This window comes from Tamandua tetradactyla, chromosome 5, assembly GCF_023851605.1.
Source record: "Tamandua tetradactyla isolate mTamTet1 chromosome 5, mTamTet1.pri, whole genome shotgun sequence".
Lineage (NCBI taxonomy): Eukaryota > Metazoa > Chordata > Mammalia > Pilosa > Myrmecophagidae > Tamandua > Tamandua tetradactyla.
This window is the reverse complement of record NC_135331.1, coordinates 11408575-11426523: the sequence shown is the minus strand read 5'-3', so window position 1 is coordinate 11426523 and position 17949 is coordinate 11408575. Positions and strand designations below refer to the sequence as shown.

The 17949-nt window shown below is 48.0% G+C and overlaps 1 protein-coding gene across 4 annotated transcripts in view; it reads left to right on the top strand.

Annotated features, from left to right (window-relative positions):
• Positions 1-694: 694 nt before the first annotated feature.
• Positions 695-17949, top strand: part of HVCN1 (hydrogen voltage gated channel 1) — a 31170-nt gene continuing 13915 nt past the window's right edge. The window contains exons 1-3 of one of the 4 annotated variants that reach the window (XM_077159843.1): positions 695-757; positions 1123-1290; positions 5132-5171. In XM_077159843.1, the coding sequence (XP_077015958.1) occupies positions 5151-5171 (21 nt within the window). In that variant the 5' untranslated portion in view covers positions 695-757; positions 1123-1290; positions 5132-5150. Of the gene's footprint in view, positions 758-1122; positions 1291-5131; positions 5172-13473; positions 15994-17949 lie in introns of those variants that run through there. The other 3 variants (XM_077159844.1, XM_077159845.1, XM_077159846.1) reach the window with 3 other exon arrangements.

The following is a 17949-nucleotide window of genomic DNA, read 5'->3' as shown; positions in this document are numbered from 1 at the left end:
TGTGAGCAGCTCCAGGAATGAAGAATGAACATAGTCGGGGGGGATGCCCAGGTAAGGGAGGGCCCCAGGGGGATGCTCGAGGGGGACATGGAAGGTGGGTAGGAGGAGGTCCAGGCAGAGGGTTGTAGCCCAGACTCCTCAGCCTTTAGGCATGGTGGGCCCCTCCTCTCATGGCCACCAGTCCGTAAGCAGGGACACCCCCTTACCTCCACCCTCAGCATACTGTACAGGGGACAAGGTGGGCCACTCGCAGCCACCCTGGGGAATCAGGAGCCTCAGGCAGGGCATGGCCTGGGGGGAGTGTTAGGCCCTGCACCGCCACTTGTGTGCCTCACTCTAGCAGGAGGAAGGAAGTGGCTCCCTCCTCCCACCCCTTCCAGCTGTTGGGGCGGGATTCTCGTGATTTACCCACCCCCACCCCAGGCAGGACCTTTGGCCATCTGCAGGACTGTGGGGGGCCTCACTGGGCTCAGGCTTGAGAAGGGGAGAGGGACAAACAAGAGTCAGAGAGATTGACATGAGACGAAAAGAACAAGGACATGGGGGGCAGATGCAGACAAGAGCTGAGCTAGATACCCAGAGCCCAGAGGAAGACTCAGACAGAGTTAGAAGGAGGACAGAGGAGAGAAGAGGAAGGGGAAAGGGGCAGGTCGAGGGCAGGGAGGGGCGGAGGTGGAGGGAGACAAGGGGCGGGGCGGGGCCAGCCCAGGACCGCAGGCGTCTCCCAGTTGCTGCAGTGGCCCCGGGCGAGCGCAGGGTAAGTGCTCCCGGGCGGGAGTTGGGGGGAGGCGCCCCTTCTTGGAGCGCAGCCCCTTCTACAAGCCACCCTGCCCCGCTGAGGACCCCCGCCACAGCACACCCCCTCCCAGGTCCTGCCTGAGACCCATGGAATCCCAGCTGGGCCCCCGACCCCAGTTGTCCTCAGTCTTGCATTTCCCAGGGCAAGCTCACACAGCAGGGCAGTGGGGATGGGGATACACCTGGCCGGGTCTTCCCAGGGGACAGTTGGGTTCAGTGGAGGGAGTGGGATTGAGATAGGATCACCAGACTGGGAGGGAGCCCCCTTAGCCCTCAGTCATCTCCTCAAAAATGGGAGTGTTGACCTGAGCCACCCTTTTGCAGTGAGTGTTCTCTGTGGCTGGGGCCTTCCCCTCATCACAATCCTGCGCAGCAAGGTCAGCGGGTACCATCATCTCCCTCTTAGAGGCGAGGAAACCCAGACTCAGAGGGACCGAGCCACTTGCCTTGGGTCACACAGCCAGAGGAGGCAGAGCCTGCACCTACACCCAGGTCTGTGTGAACGCTAAACCCTTTCATCCATCGTTCACCCTGCCCCGCCCCACCCCGCCCTGCCCCGCCCCACCTTGCTTTCCTAGGGAGACTGCATGGGAGGGAAGGGCAGTGCTGGGCATCCTGGTAGGGGCCTGAAGTGACCAAGGCCACCCCTTTGCATGGGGGCGGGCACTGTCCCTGCAGCCACCCTTTGCCTGGAAATACTAACAGCACAGCCCCTTGGGGCCAGGGTTCAGTTTCAGAGCAGACAGTGAAGAGCGGTGAGTGTTGGGAGCCCTATCCTGGAACTCCCCGGGGAACCAACCAGCACCAATGCTGGGTGTAGGGGCTCTATACAGGCTTATACCTCTCAGGATTACAGAGAAGATGGAATGAGATGGTTCGTGGGAAAGCTTAGCACTATGCCTGCAGCAAGGTTCTCCCACACTGTGGGCTGCTCCCCACCATCTCCACCCCTCTGAAAGCAGTTCTCTGTTCTGGCACCTTTAACCTAGAGTAGCTCAGAGCTGTCTGAGATCTGCAAGATTTCCGGACAGCCTCACCACCAGCTGGAAGCTTCTTGAGTAAGACTAAGGTTGGGGGCAGCAACTTCTCCTTGTTGGACTTTCCCAGGGGAAAGGCTGGGCCTGGCCAGAGTGGAGTAAGCGTAGGGTTTTGAAAATCTTTACACTAAGGCTTGCATAATTCCAGAACAGCTCTGCATCCCCTAAGCCCTCCCTCCACCATTAATTTACCAAGGAGGAAGCCCAGGGTATTTTTTGACCACAAAAGTGTTTCTCTCCTAGTCACTCAAGCCTAAAACTTTAGAGCCCATCTTCCATTCTTTTCCTCCTGTCCCCATCTAGGCTATAAACAAGTGCTACCCCTAAGCATATTTCAAATTAAGCCATTCCCCTGCACCTTCACCCTCAAACTTAGACCATCATCATCTCTTGCCTCTTCCCTGGTCTCCCTGCCACACCCTTGACCCCCAAATCCTCATCATCATCTACCAAGCCCCCAACTTGATGACCCATGAACTCTTGGATCTTATCTCCTGCCACTCTCTTCTGACCCCAACCTTAGTTCTTTTCTCTCTTAGGCCTGTGCATGTGCTGTTTCTTCTGCTGGAAATGTGCTTCCCTGCACTCTTTTTTGGGACTTACCTCCTTGTAATTCAGGGTGCACCATAAATGTCCCCTCCTCAGAAGTCTTTGCTAGCCACCCCAGCTGTGAAGGAGTCACATGGACCTTCTCTCACATTAATGTGTTTTCCTTTCTTTCCACCACTTAGCCCTGGGTGGTGTTAATCTTGTTTATGTTTCCTCAGTTCCTTGTTTGTCACCCTGGCTAAAATTTCTGCCCACCACAGCTGTGGCCTTTTTCTTACCTCTTCACTCTGATTCCCCAGAGCCCAGCACAGTACCTGCCACACAGTAAATGTTGAGGTAATTTTGTACATTGCTAGCAGCATATGCAACTGTCTGAGTTCTATTTTTCTTATCATTGCTTATCAGTATTCTTTCTACATTTCTCCATAAACCTCAGAATTGTCATTCCTCCTTACAGACCACTGCCTTTCTCGGTGTTCTGAGAAAGTGGGGCATGTGACTGTTTCCAAGTTGTAGCCACGATATCCAGTTTAGCTTTAAATATCTTTGTCCAAATTGTGCTTGTTTTTTGCTTTCAAAGGGTTTCTGTGAGACATAGTTCCCATGCTGATGTGTTCAAAGCAAGGGCACAGTCATTCTGAAGTTACCTGCTGCTTATTATCAGTTGGCTGTTCAGAAAGAGGACCCCCAACAATGTGTACCAGTTTCCTAACAGCCCCACAAGCATTGGGCTTTATGATTTTTGTTTGTTTGGGCTAGTTTAATGGGAAGGGTAAAGTAGTTTTCAATTTTCTATCACTTGAATTAGTGAAGCTGGGTGTTTTTCCTAGTTGTTTGCTTTCTATTTCCTGTCTTGTGAAGGAAGGAAATGTTCAGTCCACCTTAATTCTTTCTTTCTTCTTTGCTGGTGGTGATAGTTCCACTTGAGCCCATCTCATGAGAACAGGGTCCCCAGGGGCCTGGAATGGAACACACCGAACCATACTCTGTGGTTTCAGAAGCTGCTCTTGTCAGTTAACCAACAAGACACTCTCTGAGGGTCCAAGTCTTTGTAAATATATATTTTTCAAAATGGTAATGTTTTTTAATTATAAAAGTAACACATGCTGGGTGCATAGGTAGTTCAGTGGTTAGAATGCCTGCCTTCCATGTGGGAGACCCGGGTTTGATTCCCGGACCATGCACCCCAAAATAAATAAATAGATAGATAATAAAAAAGTAGCACATGCTGTGCAGGGTTATTTATTGGAACACTAGGGCAACAAAAGTTTGGAAGACAACCTAAATGTCCCTAGTGGGACTATACACATGAAAGGTGCATTCCTACGTGGAGGCCTGGGCAGCTGCTGACACAGTGACACAGAACAATCTCTGAGATACTGTTTTAGTCTCGGATGGCTGCTGTAACAGATTATCACAAACTTGGTGCTTTAAGACAACACAGATTACCACAAACTTGGTGCTTTAAGACAACGCAGATTTTTAATCTTACTGTTCTGGAGCTCGGAGGTCAAAATCAGTCTCACTGGGCTATCAAGGTATGACAGGGCTGTTTTCCTTCTAAAGGCTCCAGGGAAGACTGTTTCCTTACCTTTTCCAGCTTTTAGAAGCTGCCTGCATTCTTCGGCTCCTGGCCCCATCCTCCATCTTCACATCCAGGAGTGTAGCATCTCCCACCGCAGCTTCCATTGTCACATCTCCTTCTGTATCCCTGACCCTCCTGTGTCCACTTATCAGAACCCCTGTAATTCCATTGGGCTCAAGCCGATAATCCAGGATCACCTCCTTAGCTTAATCCCATTTCCAAGTTCCCTAGTCACAGATTTCAGGGCTTAGGACATGAACATCTTTGAGGGCTGTTATTCAGCCTACCGCAGGTATATTAAGGGGAATATGCCTGGTTCCAAGCTGTATGTGGACTCACATTTTTAGGAAAGTTGGGGGGGGGGGCGAGTGATGTAGGAGAATACAAATGTGTGTGTGTGTGTGTATATATTCGTGCTTGCAAAGACATAGAATATCCCAGAAGGCTATGCAGGAAACTAAGAGTGGCTGCCTTGGGGAAGAAGAACAGGGGTGAGACGGAGACTTACTTGACTTTGTTTTATTTAAATTTTTACTACATGCATATGTTATCTATGTTAAAAATAATTTTAAAAAGCAACATATAATCATTGCAAAAGTTCAGTTTTTCCAGAGACAAAGAGAAGGAAAATACCCTCCATCCATGAAAGCACCCACTTTCCCCCAAGAGAACTTTGACTATTTCCTTCCAGACTTAAAAAGTACATATGTAGTTCCTGGACAAGGCACCCCCCCCCCCAAAGAAAAAAGATTAAAAAAAAATACATCTGTAATATTTAACATAGATAGGATCGTCCTGCACACATTGTACTGTGATGTGATTTTTTTTTTTTGGCTTCCCATATTATTGGCATTTTTCCAATGTGTATATGAAGGTTTAACATCAACCTTTAACAACACTAGAATTTTCTGCTGTTGAGATGTACCTTAATTGACTTAACCAGACTGTTGGCGGTGGACATTTTGATCGTTTACTGCTCTCCAGAATAATCTCAACGTTGTAATGTGTATCCTCTGCCTACACTTTGAGCCTTATACTCTTTTCAGACATCGTTAACCTAAGCAAGTTAAAAATAATCTGTCAGGAAGTGTTGCAAAGCCACGTTACTAACACAAATGGCAACAGATGGGCACATTTGGGCCAATGTTTTCTTATTTTCCAGATCCAGAGGCAACAGAAAAATGGCCACCTCGGATGATAAGGTAATTTGATTCTGGGGAACTAGGAATGTTAAAGGGCTCCTCAGCCCTAGGAAGATAATCATGTTTGGTGTCTTCAGACAGCCTAGAGGGAAGCCCATAGTTGAGAATGTTTGCATTGTACTGAAGTTTTTGAAGTCACCAAGGTGAAAATCCCCAGAAGGATTTCACAAAACCTGAGATATCCTGGTAATCTGAAATCAGGTCATTCCAATCCCAGTGCTGCATTTTAATAACTGTGTGTCATCAGGCCAGATCCTTCACCTCCCTGAAGGTCAGTTTCCCTCTCTGGGAAATGGGAAATACTCATCAGCCCCATCCCTGAAGGAGGATTCTAGGAGACGATGCTCGGGTGCATTCAAGGAGACAGTGCTTGCAGAGTACTAGGCAAATATGTCCCCCTGGGGGCTTTTAACAACCACTTTTTTATAGATAAAGAAACTTGGGCTCAGAGAAGGAAAACCACTTGCCCAAGATCACACAGCTAGGAAGCAGCCAAGATGGGATTCCAACCCTGGCTTGACTTCAAAGCGAGTGCTTGCCCCCTGTATAATGTGACCTTCCCTGGGTAAGACTAATAAATTCTGTCGTTGATATCCAGGGTGCAGGTTTGTTGGTATTTGGGGGGACATTGGTTGTGAAGGGGTAAGGCAAGGTGGAAGGAGGTGTTGACTTCCATTTTCAGCTGTTACTTTGGAGGTTCTAGAGCTATCTAGGTCAATGCTAGAAGTTCAGGATAGGAGCAGGAGTGAGGTGGGCAGAGTCCAAGAAGCAAATGTGGGGCAGAGAGGACCATGGAATAATGAAGGTGACCTTGCATTTCATCACATTGATGACCCCTTTAATTGTAAGTCGTTCTGATTTCAGAGATGTTTCAAATGAGGGGAGAGAAATGACCAGTGGCACTTGTAGGTGACTCCATTTATTCTGATTTCAGAGATGTTGAAATGTGCAGACGGTGTTCCTCTTTGAATCTATGGAATATGATTGTAGCCACACTAACAATGACAACAAGCCTCCAGGGGGTACTTACTCTGTGCCACGCACATGCTAAGGGGTTTCTTTGTATTTGGTTTTTTAACTCTCACTTCAACTCTATGAATTAAATATTATTCCCCAAGGTACAGATAGGGAGACTGAGGTGCAGGAAGTTTAGCAACCTGCCCAAAGTCACACAGTAGGCAAGAGGTTCAAAACCATTCCAGCTGGCTCCTGTGCCCTTAATTACTTTAGGATTCTGCACTGCATACTTGGCAAACCTGATCCATTCCAAAGATAGTATAGTTTTCCAAGAGGAAGAGTGGAGGAAGGGGAGCATGGGAACAGCAAGTGCTCTCTGGGAAGGATATGGTCAGAGACTCCTCCTCTCATTCATCTAACAAATGTTTATGGAGTGCTAGCTATGTGCATGGCACCGATTTAGCCACTTAGGCTTCGGTGGCGAAGATAGGCGCTGGTCCCTACCCACCTGTGGCTTCCTTTCCAGCTAGGGGGACAGGCCCTTGTCTGAAAGTTGCAAAACTGAATATGTGAAGGCACATGGTGGGGAGACCTGTGATGGGAACTTCACAGGGGCTCCTGAGACCTTTGGATCAGGGAGACCAATCTGAGCTGATACCTGAAGAACCATTGGAAATAACCTTGCAAGAGGGGCACAGGGGAAGGTGTTCCTGGCAGAGGAAGCAACCACTGCAGAGCTCAAGAAGCAAATGGCAGTGAGGCACAGCTGAGGCAGTATACTGGAGGGCAAGAGTGGAGGCAGCGTGGGGAGAGGCGAGCCTGTGCAGAGCCTGGAGGACACTGCAGGTCTCGGTTGTTCTACGTGCCGGGCAGGCAGTGGAAGGTGGTAAGCAGGGGAGTGACAGATGAGGCATGGGTTTGGAAGTCTGTCTGCTACTGTGTGGAGAACGATGGAGATGTGAGAATGGACACAGGGGGACAAACAAGGCAGTGGAAGCCACCCTCCAGGGCTACCCTCCAGAATGGGGGTAGCAGTGCTGAGGAAAGTGAGTGATTTAGGGGAAATTTACCAGTGCAATGCACAGGACTGGGGAGGATGGTGATAGGATACAACAGAAGGAAGAAGAGACGCCTTTCCCGTGGAGGGTCTTTGAAGGATCTCTGGAGGAAGAGGCTTTGAGCTGGACTTTGAGATTTGGATGTGTGGGCTTTGGGGGAAGGGCATTTCTAGCAGAGGGAAAAGCACGGTCACAGGCCTGATGGCAGGCTGGAGGGGAGGGGGCATGAAGCTGCAGCCAGACGGCAAGAGGCCTTGAATGCCCAGCTGCGGAGTCTGGACTTTCATCAGAGGGAACCCTGGTTCTGTGGCAGGTTTTCGGCCAAGGTGGAGACTGTAACATCGTCCTGCCGGTGCCAACCTCGGGATGTGCTGCGCCTCCAGGGGGTGAGCCAGATTTCTCTCGGGGTGAGAGAGAAAGCTAGCGAGAGCAGCACGCTCTGGAGCCAGAGGGCCAGGGTTCAAATCTTGCCTCTGCCCCTGACTGACTGTGTGACCTTGGACCATTTTCTTAGCCTGTCTGAATTCATTCTTAGGGCTGCTGTAACAAATTAGCACAAAGTGGGTGTCTTTAAACAGCAGACATTTATTCTCTCACGGTTCAGGAGGCCAGAAGTCTGAAATGAAGGTGTCGGTAGGGTTGGTTCCTTCCGGAGGCCCTGAGGGAAAATCTGTTTCTTGCTGTCTCCAAGCTCCTGGTGGCTGCGGGCCATCCTTGGCATTTCTTAGCTGGTGACTTCATCACTCCGATCTCTGCCACTCTCCTGTGTCTCTGGGTGTCCTCCTCCTCTTCTCAGGGCACCGGTCATTGGACTTAGGACCCACGCTAATCCGCTCTGACCTCATCGTAACCAAGTACATCTGCAATAGTCTATTTCTAAATAAGGGCACATTCTGCAGCTCTGGGTGGACGTGAGTTTGGGGCACAGCATTCAGCCCCCTCCACACCCTGAGCCTCAGTGTCCTCAGCTGCCTAATGAGAAGCATAGAGGCCACTGTCCTATAATAGGAGCCCAGTAGGTTCTTTATTGTTAGTAATCAAAGAAAGGCAAATGGAAACAATCAATACTTTTACTTCGTCATTTCCTATTAAACCAGGCAAACTAGAACAGTAAGTGGGAATGCTCAGTGTTGGCTAAACGATGGTGAAGCCACCTCATTTGTACACATTGCAAGGGGCTGGATCAACCAGTATTGCTTTTCTGGAAAGAAATTTGACAATGTGTATTAAGGACCATTAAAATGTTCATAATCGAACTGGGTCATCTCAAACTTGAGGAAAGGAAATAATTCATAAAAAGGAAAAAGTGTAAGTCACAGCACCGTATTTCTTAGCATTTAAGATGGCATTGATTGTAAATATGTACCATTATTTTACGTACTATTGAAAGAAATTGTGCTGCAATTTACTGTGATACAGTATGATCCAAAGCTGAAACACCATTAAGGTTGTAAAACACATCTAGATTTCAGAGATGTTAAAATGTGGTCTTAGAATTGGTGATAAAGTTGCTAAAAATTAGAAACAGTCAAAAAAATGCAATAGAAACACTGATTCCTTGGTAAGTTTCTTGGCCATTAAAAAGACAAAAGTCTAATGCAAAGAATTAGTGGGAAAATAAAAGATGCAATACTGTCTACAATCTCTAGTTATAATTGTAAAAGATAAGATAGGTAGATAGAGAGATGGATGGATGGATGGATGGATGGATGAATGGATGGATGGGCGGATGGATAGATAGATACATAGATAATAGGTAGGTAAGTAGGTAGGTAGGTAGATGATATATAAAGTTTGGGGTGTTGGTGTTGTGTATGAATGTATTTTCCTTTATTCTGCTCATGCTTTTGCAATAGTACTTCTAACATAAATAGATCCAGGGTAGAGGTGTGTTTATTGGGTAGATGATAGTAGGTAAAGCTGGGGGAGGGACCCTGCAGGGCCCTGGTGAAGCTGGGGAGATGCAGAGACAGGTCAGAATTGAGGGGGTGTTGAGGCTGTGTCCCAGAGGCTGAAAGAAAACAGCAGGGGAGGCAGAAGGTTGGAACACAGATCCAAGGACGTACCTTGGGGAACACCTGGGAGGTGAGAGCCTGTTTGTCGTCACCCAGAGGACAATGCAAAAGGCTATGGCTCTGTGGGGCAGCCAGGGAGCTTTGGCGAGGACCACTTGCAGCAAATTCGCCTCTTACTGGTTCAAAGAACAAGTTGATTTTAATAAGTTACCCTCTGGAGTTAGTTGTGTTTAAAATTTGTACTTATGAGGTTTCTTTTAGGGCTTTCTAATTATCCAACTCCCCTTGTTTTTCAGTGGGAAGCAACTGTATTGTAGGAGAAACCAGTGGGTTTTTTTTTTAAGCCATGGTTCATGTCTTGTTTGCAGTTGCTATTTCTCCTGAGATGGGCTCAGCAGCCAGTAGACACCTCCCTCTCCATCCCAGCCCGCCTGGGTGACCACTGGGAAGTCAGCCCATCTCTCCGAGCCTCAGTATCCCTTTTATGTAACAGTGCCGTGTAGAAACACGAATGTGCCTGAGAAGCACCAAGCAGGGGACCTGCACACAGCAAGCACAGCACCAGAAGTGCCAGCTCACTTATGACCTATGCCAAGTTTTCAGCCAGTTCCCTGCCCTTAGTCCTCATCTCAGATGACTGCACTGGAACAGCCGCATCTGGGGGACTTGGGAGCCGGGTGTGCTCAGAAATCCTTCTGGTCCTTTGGCTGCTCACTTCTCCCTAGGCATCTGGAGGCTCTGGCTTGCAGCTGTGATTCATTTAAGGCACTGAATTGAAGAAATGCCACCACCCAGGCCAGGCCCAGACCAATGGATCAGAATCTCGTGGTGTGGGACCCAGGCATCAGTGTTTTTAAGGCTCCTGTGCTGAGAGCCCCTGGTGAGACTGTGGCTGGGCAGGTTCTTCCTCTGTAAGTGGTGGGAGCGTGGGGTGCCCCTAAGCCTGCATAGTCTGCCCGTTCCACAGTAGAAGCATAACCAAGACTCTGGGGGAGAGGGTCCCACACACAGCTTAGCCACACTAGTGCTAGGTCTTCATTTCTAGCTGGACACCCCGTTGTTTCATGCTGTGCTTTCGTAAAACAAATAGCAAGACTTACACTTCCCAGGTGATGTGAACGACGTCACAGACTTTGGATAGGACTGTCACATCTCAGGCTGTCGTCATTTCCCCCTCCTCCAGGGAAATAGGCGGGGCATGTCTGCCCCATAACGTTTGTCGGTCCGACTAAGGTTTTCCACCCATCAGTGGGTCATGACATCCATATAATGACTTACAATCGGCCTTTCAAATACTGAAATAGAATAAAATAGAAACTGTAGGAGGGTATTGCACAGAATAACTTGAGTGTCAGCTATAGAATGTAGATATGTCAGTGTGTGCTCACGGGCATGTGGTAAAGTGAATATGTCATTGAGAAGCCCTGTCCTCTCCCCCGCCTAGCACTGGTGCACCCAGCACTGGCGTGGCCCTGTTAAGGAGAGGGAGAGCTCCTGCGCGAGGGGGCGGCGGGGGGTTCCCAGCTCTGCCTCTCCCTGGCTGTGTGACCTGGGCCAAGTCACCTGGCACAGTTTCATTATCTGTAAATGGCAGCGATTCAGCCCCCACCTCCTGGGTTGTTGTTGGGTTGTCAGGGGCAATGCGTTGTAAAAATGTTGCCCAGAGCTTGGAAAACAGCAAGTGCTCTGGGGATAGTTCTGACATCCACCTGTGTGGATGCTTTCGCCCATGTCGTCTGCACCCAGCCTCACAATCACCTTGTAGGTGGGCAGGCAAGAGGGATCCTGACCCCCCAGGAAAGACCTAGAAAGTTGGAGAGCCCAGACTTGGGGGGGACCTTGAGCGCCTTGCTAGGTCATTGGTCCCCGTTGGACAGCACAGCGGGTGAGCACGCCCACCCACCTGAGCTGGCCTGCGTCATGGTGGTTGTTTTTGTGAACCTCAAACTTCCTCCCCACCTTAGAGCAGGAAAAACTTCTGCGCTTATTTAAAGACTTCCCTGAATTTAAAAATAGACATTCCTCAGAACACAAATCCCCTGGGGACGGGGGCAGGGGGGGCAGGGGAAGCGGGCCCCTTGGGGAGGTGAGCTTGTGCCCACCTTCCCCTCTCCCTCGCAGCGGCCAGGGCCTAGCCCCCCTGTCTCCCCACAGGGGGGAATTTGCTCGGGGTCATTCCACTTGTCCACTTATGTTTAGTGGAAGCCTGGAATCACCCAGTCTCTGCCCAGGGTGGGGCTTGGTCTGGTGGCGGGGCGACAGGCTCAAGTAGTCATGCAAACAAGAGAACACAGTTTCAACAGAAGAGAATGTGGGGTCATGTGCAGGTGGGACGGGGGAGGTGTCTGGTTGGAAGTCAGGGGGCTTCCCTGAGCTTGATGCTTGAGGAAGACCTGAAGGAGGAAAGAAAGTAAATGACAAGATGAGAGTGGCAGGGGGTGGGAAGTGGGAAACATTCCTGGCAGGAGCACTTGCAAAGGTCCTGTGGGGAAGGGACCTGCCAGGTGCAAAGGGCTGAATGGAGGCTATGTGGAGGCTACGTGGGCAGAGCAGAGAGAGCCGTGAAAGGCGAGGTCAAATAGGCGGGTGGAGGCCGCATCACGCAAAAACAGGCAAGCAAACCAAAGCATTATACAAAAGGCATCTGAAAGGCACTTTGGTTGTTGGTCTGTATTTTTAAGAGTCGTGGGAAGCCAAAGAAGAGCTGTAAGTAAGGGAATGTGTTGGGGGTCCCTAAGCTCACCCCAGGTTCAATAAAGACTCAGCATATAGTTGTACTCAAAGCTATGATTTATTACAGTGTAAAAATACAAGCAAAATCAGCTAAGGGAAAAGATGTCTGGGCTAAGACCAGCAGAAATCACACTCAAACTTCCAGAGTTCTCTCCCAATGGAGTCTCAAGGGATGCACATACTTCCTCCAGGAATGTGTTGTGACATGTGGGAAATGTCAACCAGGGAAGCTCATTAGAGACTCAGTACCCAGTTTTTGTTGGGAGCTGTTCATGTAGACTTCTTCTGCCTGCTATATACCAAGATTCCAGACTTCTAGAAAGAAAGCAAGTGTTCGGTATAAGCCACATTGTTCATACAAACAGTCTTAAGCACAATGAGTCACTCTTATCAGGGGAGGATAAGAACCTACCAGAATCCACATTCCCCTACCACAGTCCAGTCAAGGGCCAAGCAAGCCTTTCTAAGATTGAAGTCTCAGGAAATAACTCTTTCTGCTTGGGCAGTGACATGATTTATGTTTCAAGAGATGTTGCATGGTTGCTGTTAGAGAATGCAAGTGTGACGGGAGAGCAGTGAGGAACTGATACATCCTCCAAGTGAGAGAGGGTGGAGGCTGGGATAAGCATGGGCAGAGGGGTGGAGAAGTAGATGGTAGACTCAATAGTAATTTAGATGCTAAAGTGCATGGGGCATAGTGATGAGTGGGCTAAGGGGGAGGAGGAGGAAGGGCTGGAATTGGGGACATCTCCTTTGGTCCTGCCTGGGTGGACCAGGAGACAGGAGACCCAGATGCAAGTCCACCTGTCCATGAGACTTGTGGTGGTTGCCATTTTGCAGGGCCTCAGTTTCCCCATCTGCAAAAGGAGGAGAACTTGCATGTCAGGCTCTTGATCCTATCTCTTATAGCATCGTCATTCTTGTTGCCTAAAAAGTCAGCTTTTCTGTCATGTTTTCCCCTCGTCAGCAGAGTGTCTTGGAAATTACAAAGCTGAAAGAGTTGAGTTCATGTGCCACCCTCACCACTTTTTTATGTTATTTTGTTTTGTCTTTAAAATCCAATGTTTAGAAACATTCTATACTAACCAAACAACACCCTTATGTTGTATTTTTGTTGTTTTTAAAAACTGTACATAAACAATTCTCAATATGGGAAATTAAAACAATGGGTATTTATTAGTTTGAACCATATGAAATTGCTTGCTTCTGCCAGTTTTAACTTTTAAAGGCCATTTTATTTCAAGAAAGTTTTCTTAAATTTCTTAAATTATTTGTTCTGCTCCACTGTTTTGGTTTTCTTATCCAGATTTCTGTTATGCATATAACATTTGCATTTGTCATTTGTCTCTCTTTTCTCTCTCCCCTTCCTCTATCTCCCACCCCCATTCTCTCTCTCTCTCTCTCTCTCTCTCTCTCTCTCTCACTTTCCTCTTCTCTCTCCTCTCCCCTCTTTCCCTTTTTCCCTCTCTTAAGTAGTTCATTGACCACTGAATTTTCTGCAGGCTGCCTCTTACCCCCAGATGCCCAATTTATTTTTATGGTTAAACCTAATAGAATAAAAAGTGAAAACTTCTCTTCATCCTCCAACCCAGTTTCACTCACCTCCTAGAAGTCATCATTTTGGTTGTTGATTTTGTCTTTTCTTTTTTTAACAAAAATGGAATTATTTGATGCATTCCAGTCTATAAGTTGCTGGCTTTCACTTAACCATACATCAAGGATATCATTCTCAATTGGTGCATTCAGGAATCCAGGTATAACACATTCTCCACAGTTGCGTGCGGTCACCATGGTGTATTTGACGATGGACTTTGAGGTTGTTTCAGTTTGGGGCTGTTGTTGCAGGACTGTAGTGAGCATCCATGTGCACACGCGTGAGTCCTTTATCAGCTCAAAGAACATGACATTTAAAAATTTGATGGAAACTGATTTAAAGCTAATTACACACGTCTACACACTCCCATATCTTGCACTTCAGAGAGGCTCAAACATTTTTTGAAAAGATGAAACTGCCTAGCTTTTCTCCAAAAAGGGGTATATCCATTCACACATCACTAGGTGTGTAAGAGTGCCCACTTCTCTGTGCCTTTATCATCCTGTGATAAAGTGTGACCTGAGGGAAGCAGTCTCCCCTCTCTGTGCCTCAGTTTCCCCTCATGTAGAAAGGAGAAACTGCTCCTCCCTGCCCTGCCCACTTCTTAGAATTGTTGTAAGCATGAAATGGGAGGAGGCGGGGATGAAGTGGCCTCTTCACTGTGAGCAGAGTAGGAGGTGTCCAAATTGGCCACAAAAACAAGCTTTATCCAAGAGGCTTTGTCTGCCTTCTGAAGGAGACTGCTTCCTCCTTAAGAGTCCTGCACAGACATGCAGCTGTGAAGATAAGGTTCTTCGGGCCACCCTGTTTTCAGGCTGACACGTGCACATGCTCTTTGGATTAGTCTCCTGGGAGAGCCATAACAAATATTCACAAAATGGGTGGCTTAAAACAACAGGATTTTTTTTATCTCACAGAACAGGAGGCCGGAAGCTCAAAATCAAGGTGTGGGCAGGTTGTTTCCTCTGGAGGCTCTGAGGGAGAATCCGTTCCATGCCTCTCTCCAGGCAACCCCCACAAGCCTTGGCTTGTGGCAGCATCACTCCAGTCTCTACCCGTTGTCACGTGGCCTTCTTCCCTGTGTGTGTGTCTGTGTGTCCTCTCCTCTTCTTATGAGGAAACCAGTTTTTGGACTTAGAGCCCACCCTAATCAAATATGATTCCATCTTGAGTAATTACACCTGCAAAGATCCTATTTCCAAATAAGGTCACGTTCTGAGGCCCCATGTGGATGTATATCTTGGAAGGGCAATATTCACCCACTTAGTTGGTGAGCCCCCAGTCGCTGGCTGCCTGGCTTTCTCTCAGCTGACCATGTATTGTAGAGGACAGGTTCCCAAGCCACACGGCCCAGGGGCAGGGCCTGACTCTGCCTTTTTCCAGCAGTATGTGACTTTGGATAAGTCATCTCCCTCACCAAGACCCAAAATGATGGCCTCCTCTTCGGAGGACTGTTGGGAAAGAGTTCATAGAAGGAAGTTAGGGTCATGTCTGGCGTATGGTAAACAATCAGTAATAATAGCTGTCACTGTTGTTGCTGCTGCAGTTTTGGGGTGGGGCTTAATCAGCAGATCAGGGCCCCAAAAGTAGGCTCTGGGAGGGAGCAAGGAGGTGGGGACTTAGGCCTTGAAAATTGGGAGTTTGCTGAATTTCTTAAAATGTACCTTTTCTGTGATTTTAGATGCTCATGAGATGGGGACTTTCCCCTCCTGCAGGTGGCACGGCTTCAGAAGGCCTGTAAAAATAAACCTCCAAGTAACCGCGTTATCTCCATCACTCCTAGATCATTTCATCCCCTCTGTCTGGTAGTAATACTTCCAGTATAATATCCACCATATATAAAGAGAAGTAGACAGTTGATCCACCTTTGAGGGGTAGCTCCTGTGATTTTGTTGTTAACTCATTTATTAAATATTGAACCCCAAGCAGGGTTTAATAGGAAGGAAGGGTTTCTCTCTCAAAAAGATCACCATCTAGTGCAGGGGACAGACAAGGCTGGGGTGTCCAGTGCTTGCTAATAAGTGTCGTGACGGGGAAGTAGAGGAAGGACCCTTGCCCAGCAGGTGATAAAATCTGGCATAAAATCTGAAAGATAAATAGGGTGAGACAGGCAAAGGATAATCTTGACAGCGGAGGCAGGATGTACAAAGTCTAGGAAGTAAGCAAAAGCGTGGTGCTTCCTAGAACCCTCAGGAGTTCAAGGTAGCCAGAGAAAGCCAAGGCGACTGGGAGGAAATGAAACTTCATTCCACGGGGCCTTGGCAACCAAGAGAGCTTCCACTTTATATTGAAGGCAGTGGGGAGGGGTTATGGGAGGGGGTTAAGACTGGAGGTTGGAGGGCCGGGACACAGCCAAACTTGTATTTGAAGAAGATGACTCAGGCTGAGACTGTTTGGAGAAGGAACTGGAGGTGAAGCAGAGCTGGAGCAGGAGGCCAAGCCATGAGGCTTCTACAGGTGTCCAGGCAAGTCAAGAGGTGATGGTGGCAGATGATGCAGAGAAGATGGAGTGTCCTCAGTACTGAGGGAGTGGAATAGATGGGGCTTGTGGGAGAGTGGAAAGCCAAGGATACAGCTTGTTGTGGTGGGTAGAGCGTCTTTCTGTAGGAGAACATAGAAGGGGGGGGGGGCAGATATGGGGGGAAAGGTAATAAGTTCCGTTTGGGCATCTTGAGTCAGAACAAACTAAGGGTGATTCTTGTTGTTTGCAGTAGTTATGCTCTATAAGGGCTCCATGAGCACCGCAATAATGAATACTGGAACCATTGCTTCCAGGGAAATAGAATTAGGTTCCTGTGAGTTTCTGGTCATATTTTTGTCAGCTGATCAATATATGAACTTGTTTTATGTGTATGTCTGTTTAAAGACATCTTATTTTTTTATATATTGTTGCTTCATTAACACTGAATTCATGACCAACAGCACAGCACTATAAATCATGCACTAATGAAGTCTGTTTAACCCACATTTTCTCCATAAGGCAAATCACAGCCTTTTTGTACTTAGGAACACTAGACAGCACTTCAGCATTACACCTGGGGGCTGTTTTAAATCACCCACAAAAAGCAGGAAAATGTAGCTCTAAATATAGTGAAAAGGACATTCTCAGTATGAGAACTGAAATAAGAAGACAGACCATCACTTTGTTGGACCTCAGCTGGGAACATATGCATTGAGCAGCTCAAATTTTTCACTGCTCTGTGCATGTCCGCAAATGACAGTGAAAATATTTTGAATATTGATTTTGGAGTACACATTAATTGTAGGAAGTAGGTGAATTTGCAGTACAGGATCCATGAATAATGAGGGTCAACTGTAATTTTCTGATAGGATATCAGAATAATTGGGTTAGAGATTTTGGTTTGGGCATGAACAACACTGAAAACACAGGTGTGCTGAAGCCAACAAAGGGGAAGCGTCTCCGGGCACAAAGGCAGGTCAGGGAGGGGGTCTCAGAGATGCCTGGCACGGGGGCAGGGATGTGGTGCAGGAGACTGAAAAGGGGCAGCCAGAGAGTAAGAGAAAAGTCAGCAGGGATTGGGAAGCAGATCAGAGTCACCAGGGTCAGACGATGCAGTACAGTCAGGCAGAATGGAGCCAAGCAGAGTTCTGGGCTAAGGAAAGGGGACCCCAGCGAGAGCAACGTGTTGACATTGTAGGGACAGCAGGAGTAATGCAGGGGAGATGGAGACATGGAGGTGTCCAGTGTTGGTGACACCACTGCTTAGGTTCTTGGGGTTGCAAGTGACAGAAACAAACTCAATCCAGCTTAATCAACTGAGAACATATCAGTTCATGTAACTGCAAAACCTAGGTGCTGCAGAGGCTGGAGAGGGACAGATGAACAGAGAAGCAGAATGTGAAATATCCACAAATGGGTGAAGTTGGAGGAGTTGAGGAGACAGTATTTGTTGTTAAGGGGTAGTAACAGCTAGCGCTGGTAGAGGGGCGGCTCTCAGCTGGGCAGCGAGCTTGGCGTTTTGTGGACTTGAGCTCAGTTCAAGTTCCTGCCATCAGTCCGAGAAAGGTGGGGGAACCCGAAAGCGGAGAGTCCAGAGTAGGTGGTGAGGTTGTTGAAGCAACAGCATTTTCTTGATCTCAGCTATATATTTGCCCTTTTCTGGGACTTTTCTGACAGGCCCTTGACTTAAAACCAGAATTGGTCTCTGCTCCACCGGATGCCATAAATATTTTCATCCCAAACTACTGAAAGTTGCTTCTTTACTGGTTGCAAAGTTTCAGATAGAAAAGTTTCCTCTCTTGTAAAACATAAATGTGGTTTTTGTAAAGTACCCCGAGGCTCCAGCCAGGCTGAGAAAAGGCACCAGAGGCGTTCATCTTCCGGGTGAGCTGTTTTAAGGGGAATTTATGGCCAGTAGCCACTCAGCGGGTTTCATTATACCTGCAGGCTGGCCCGTGGC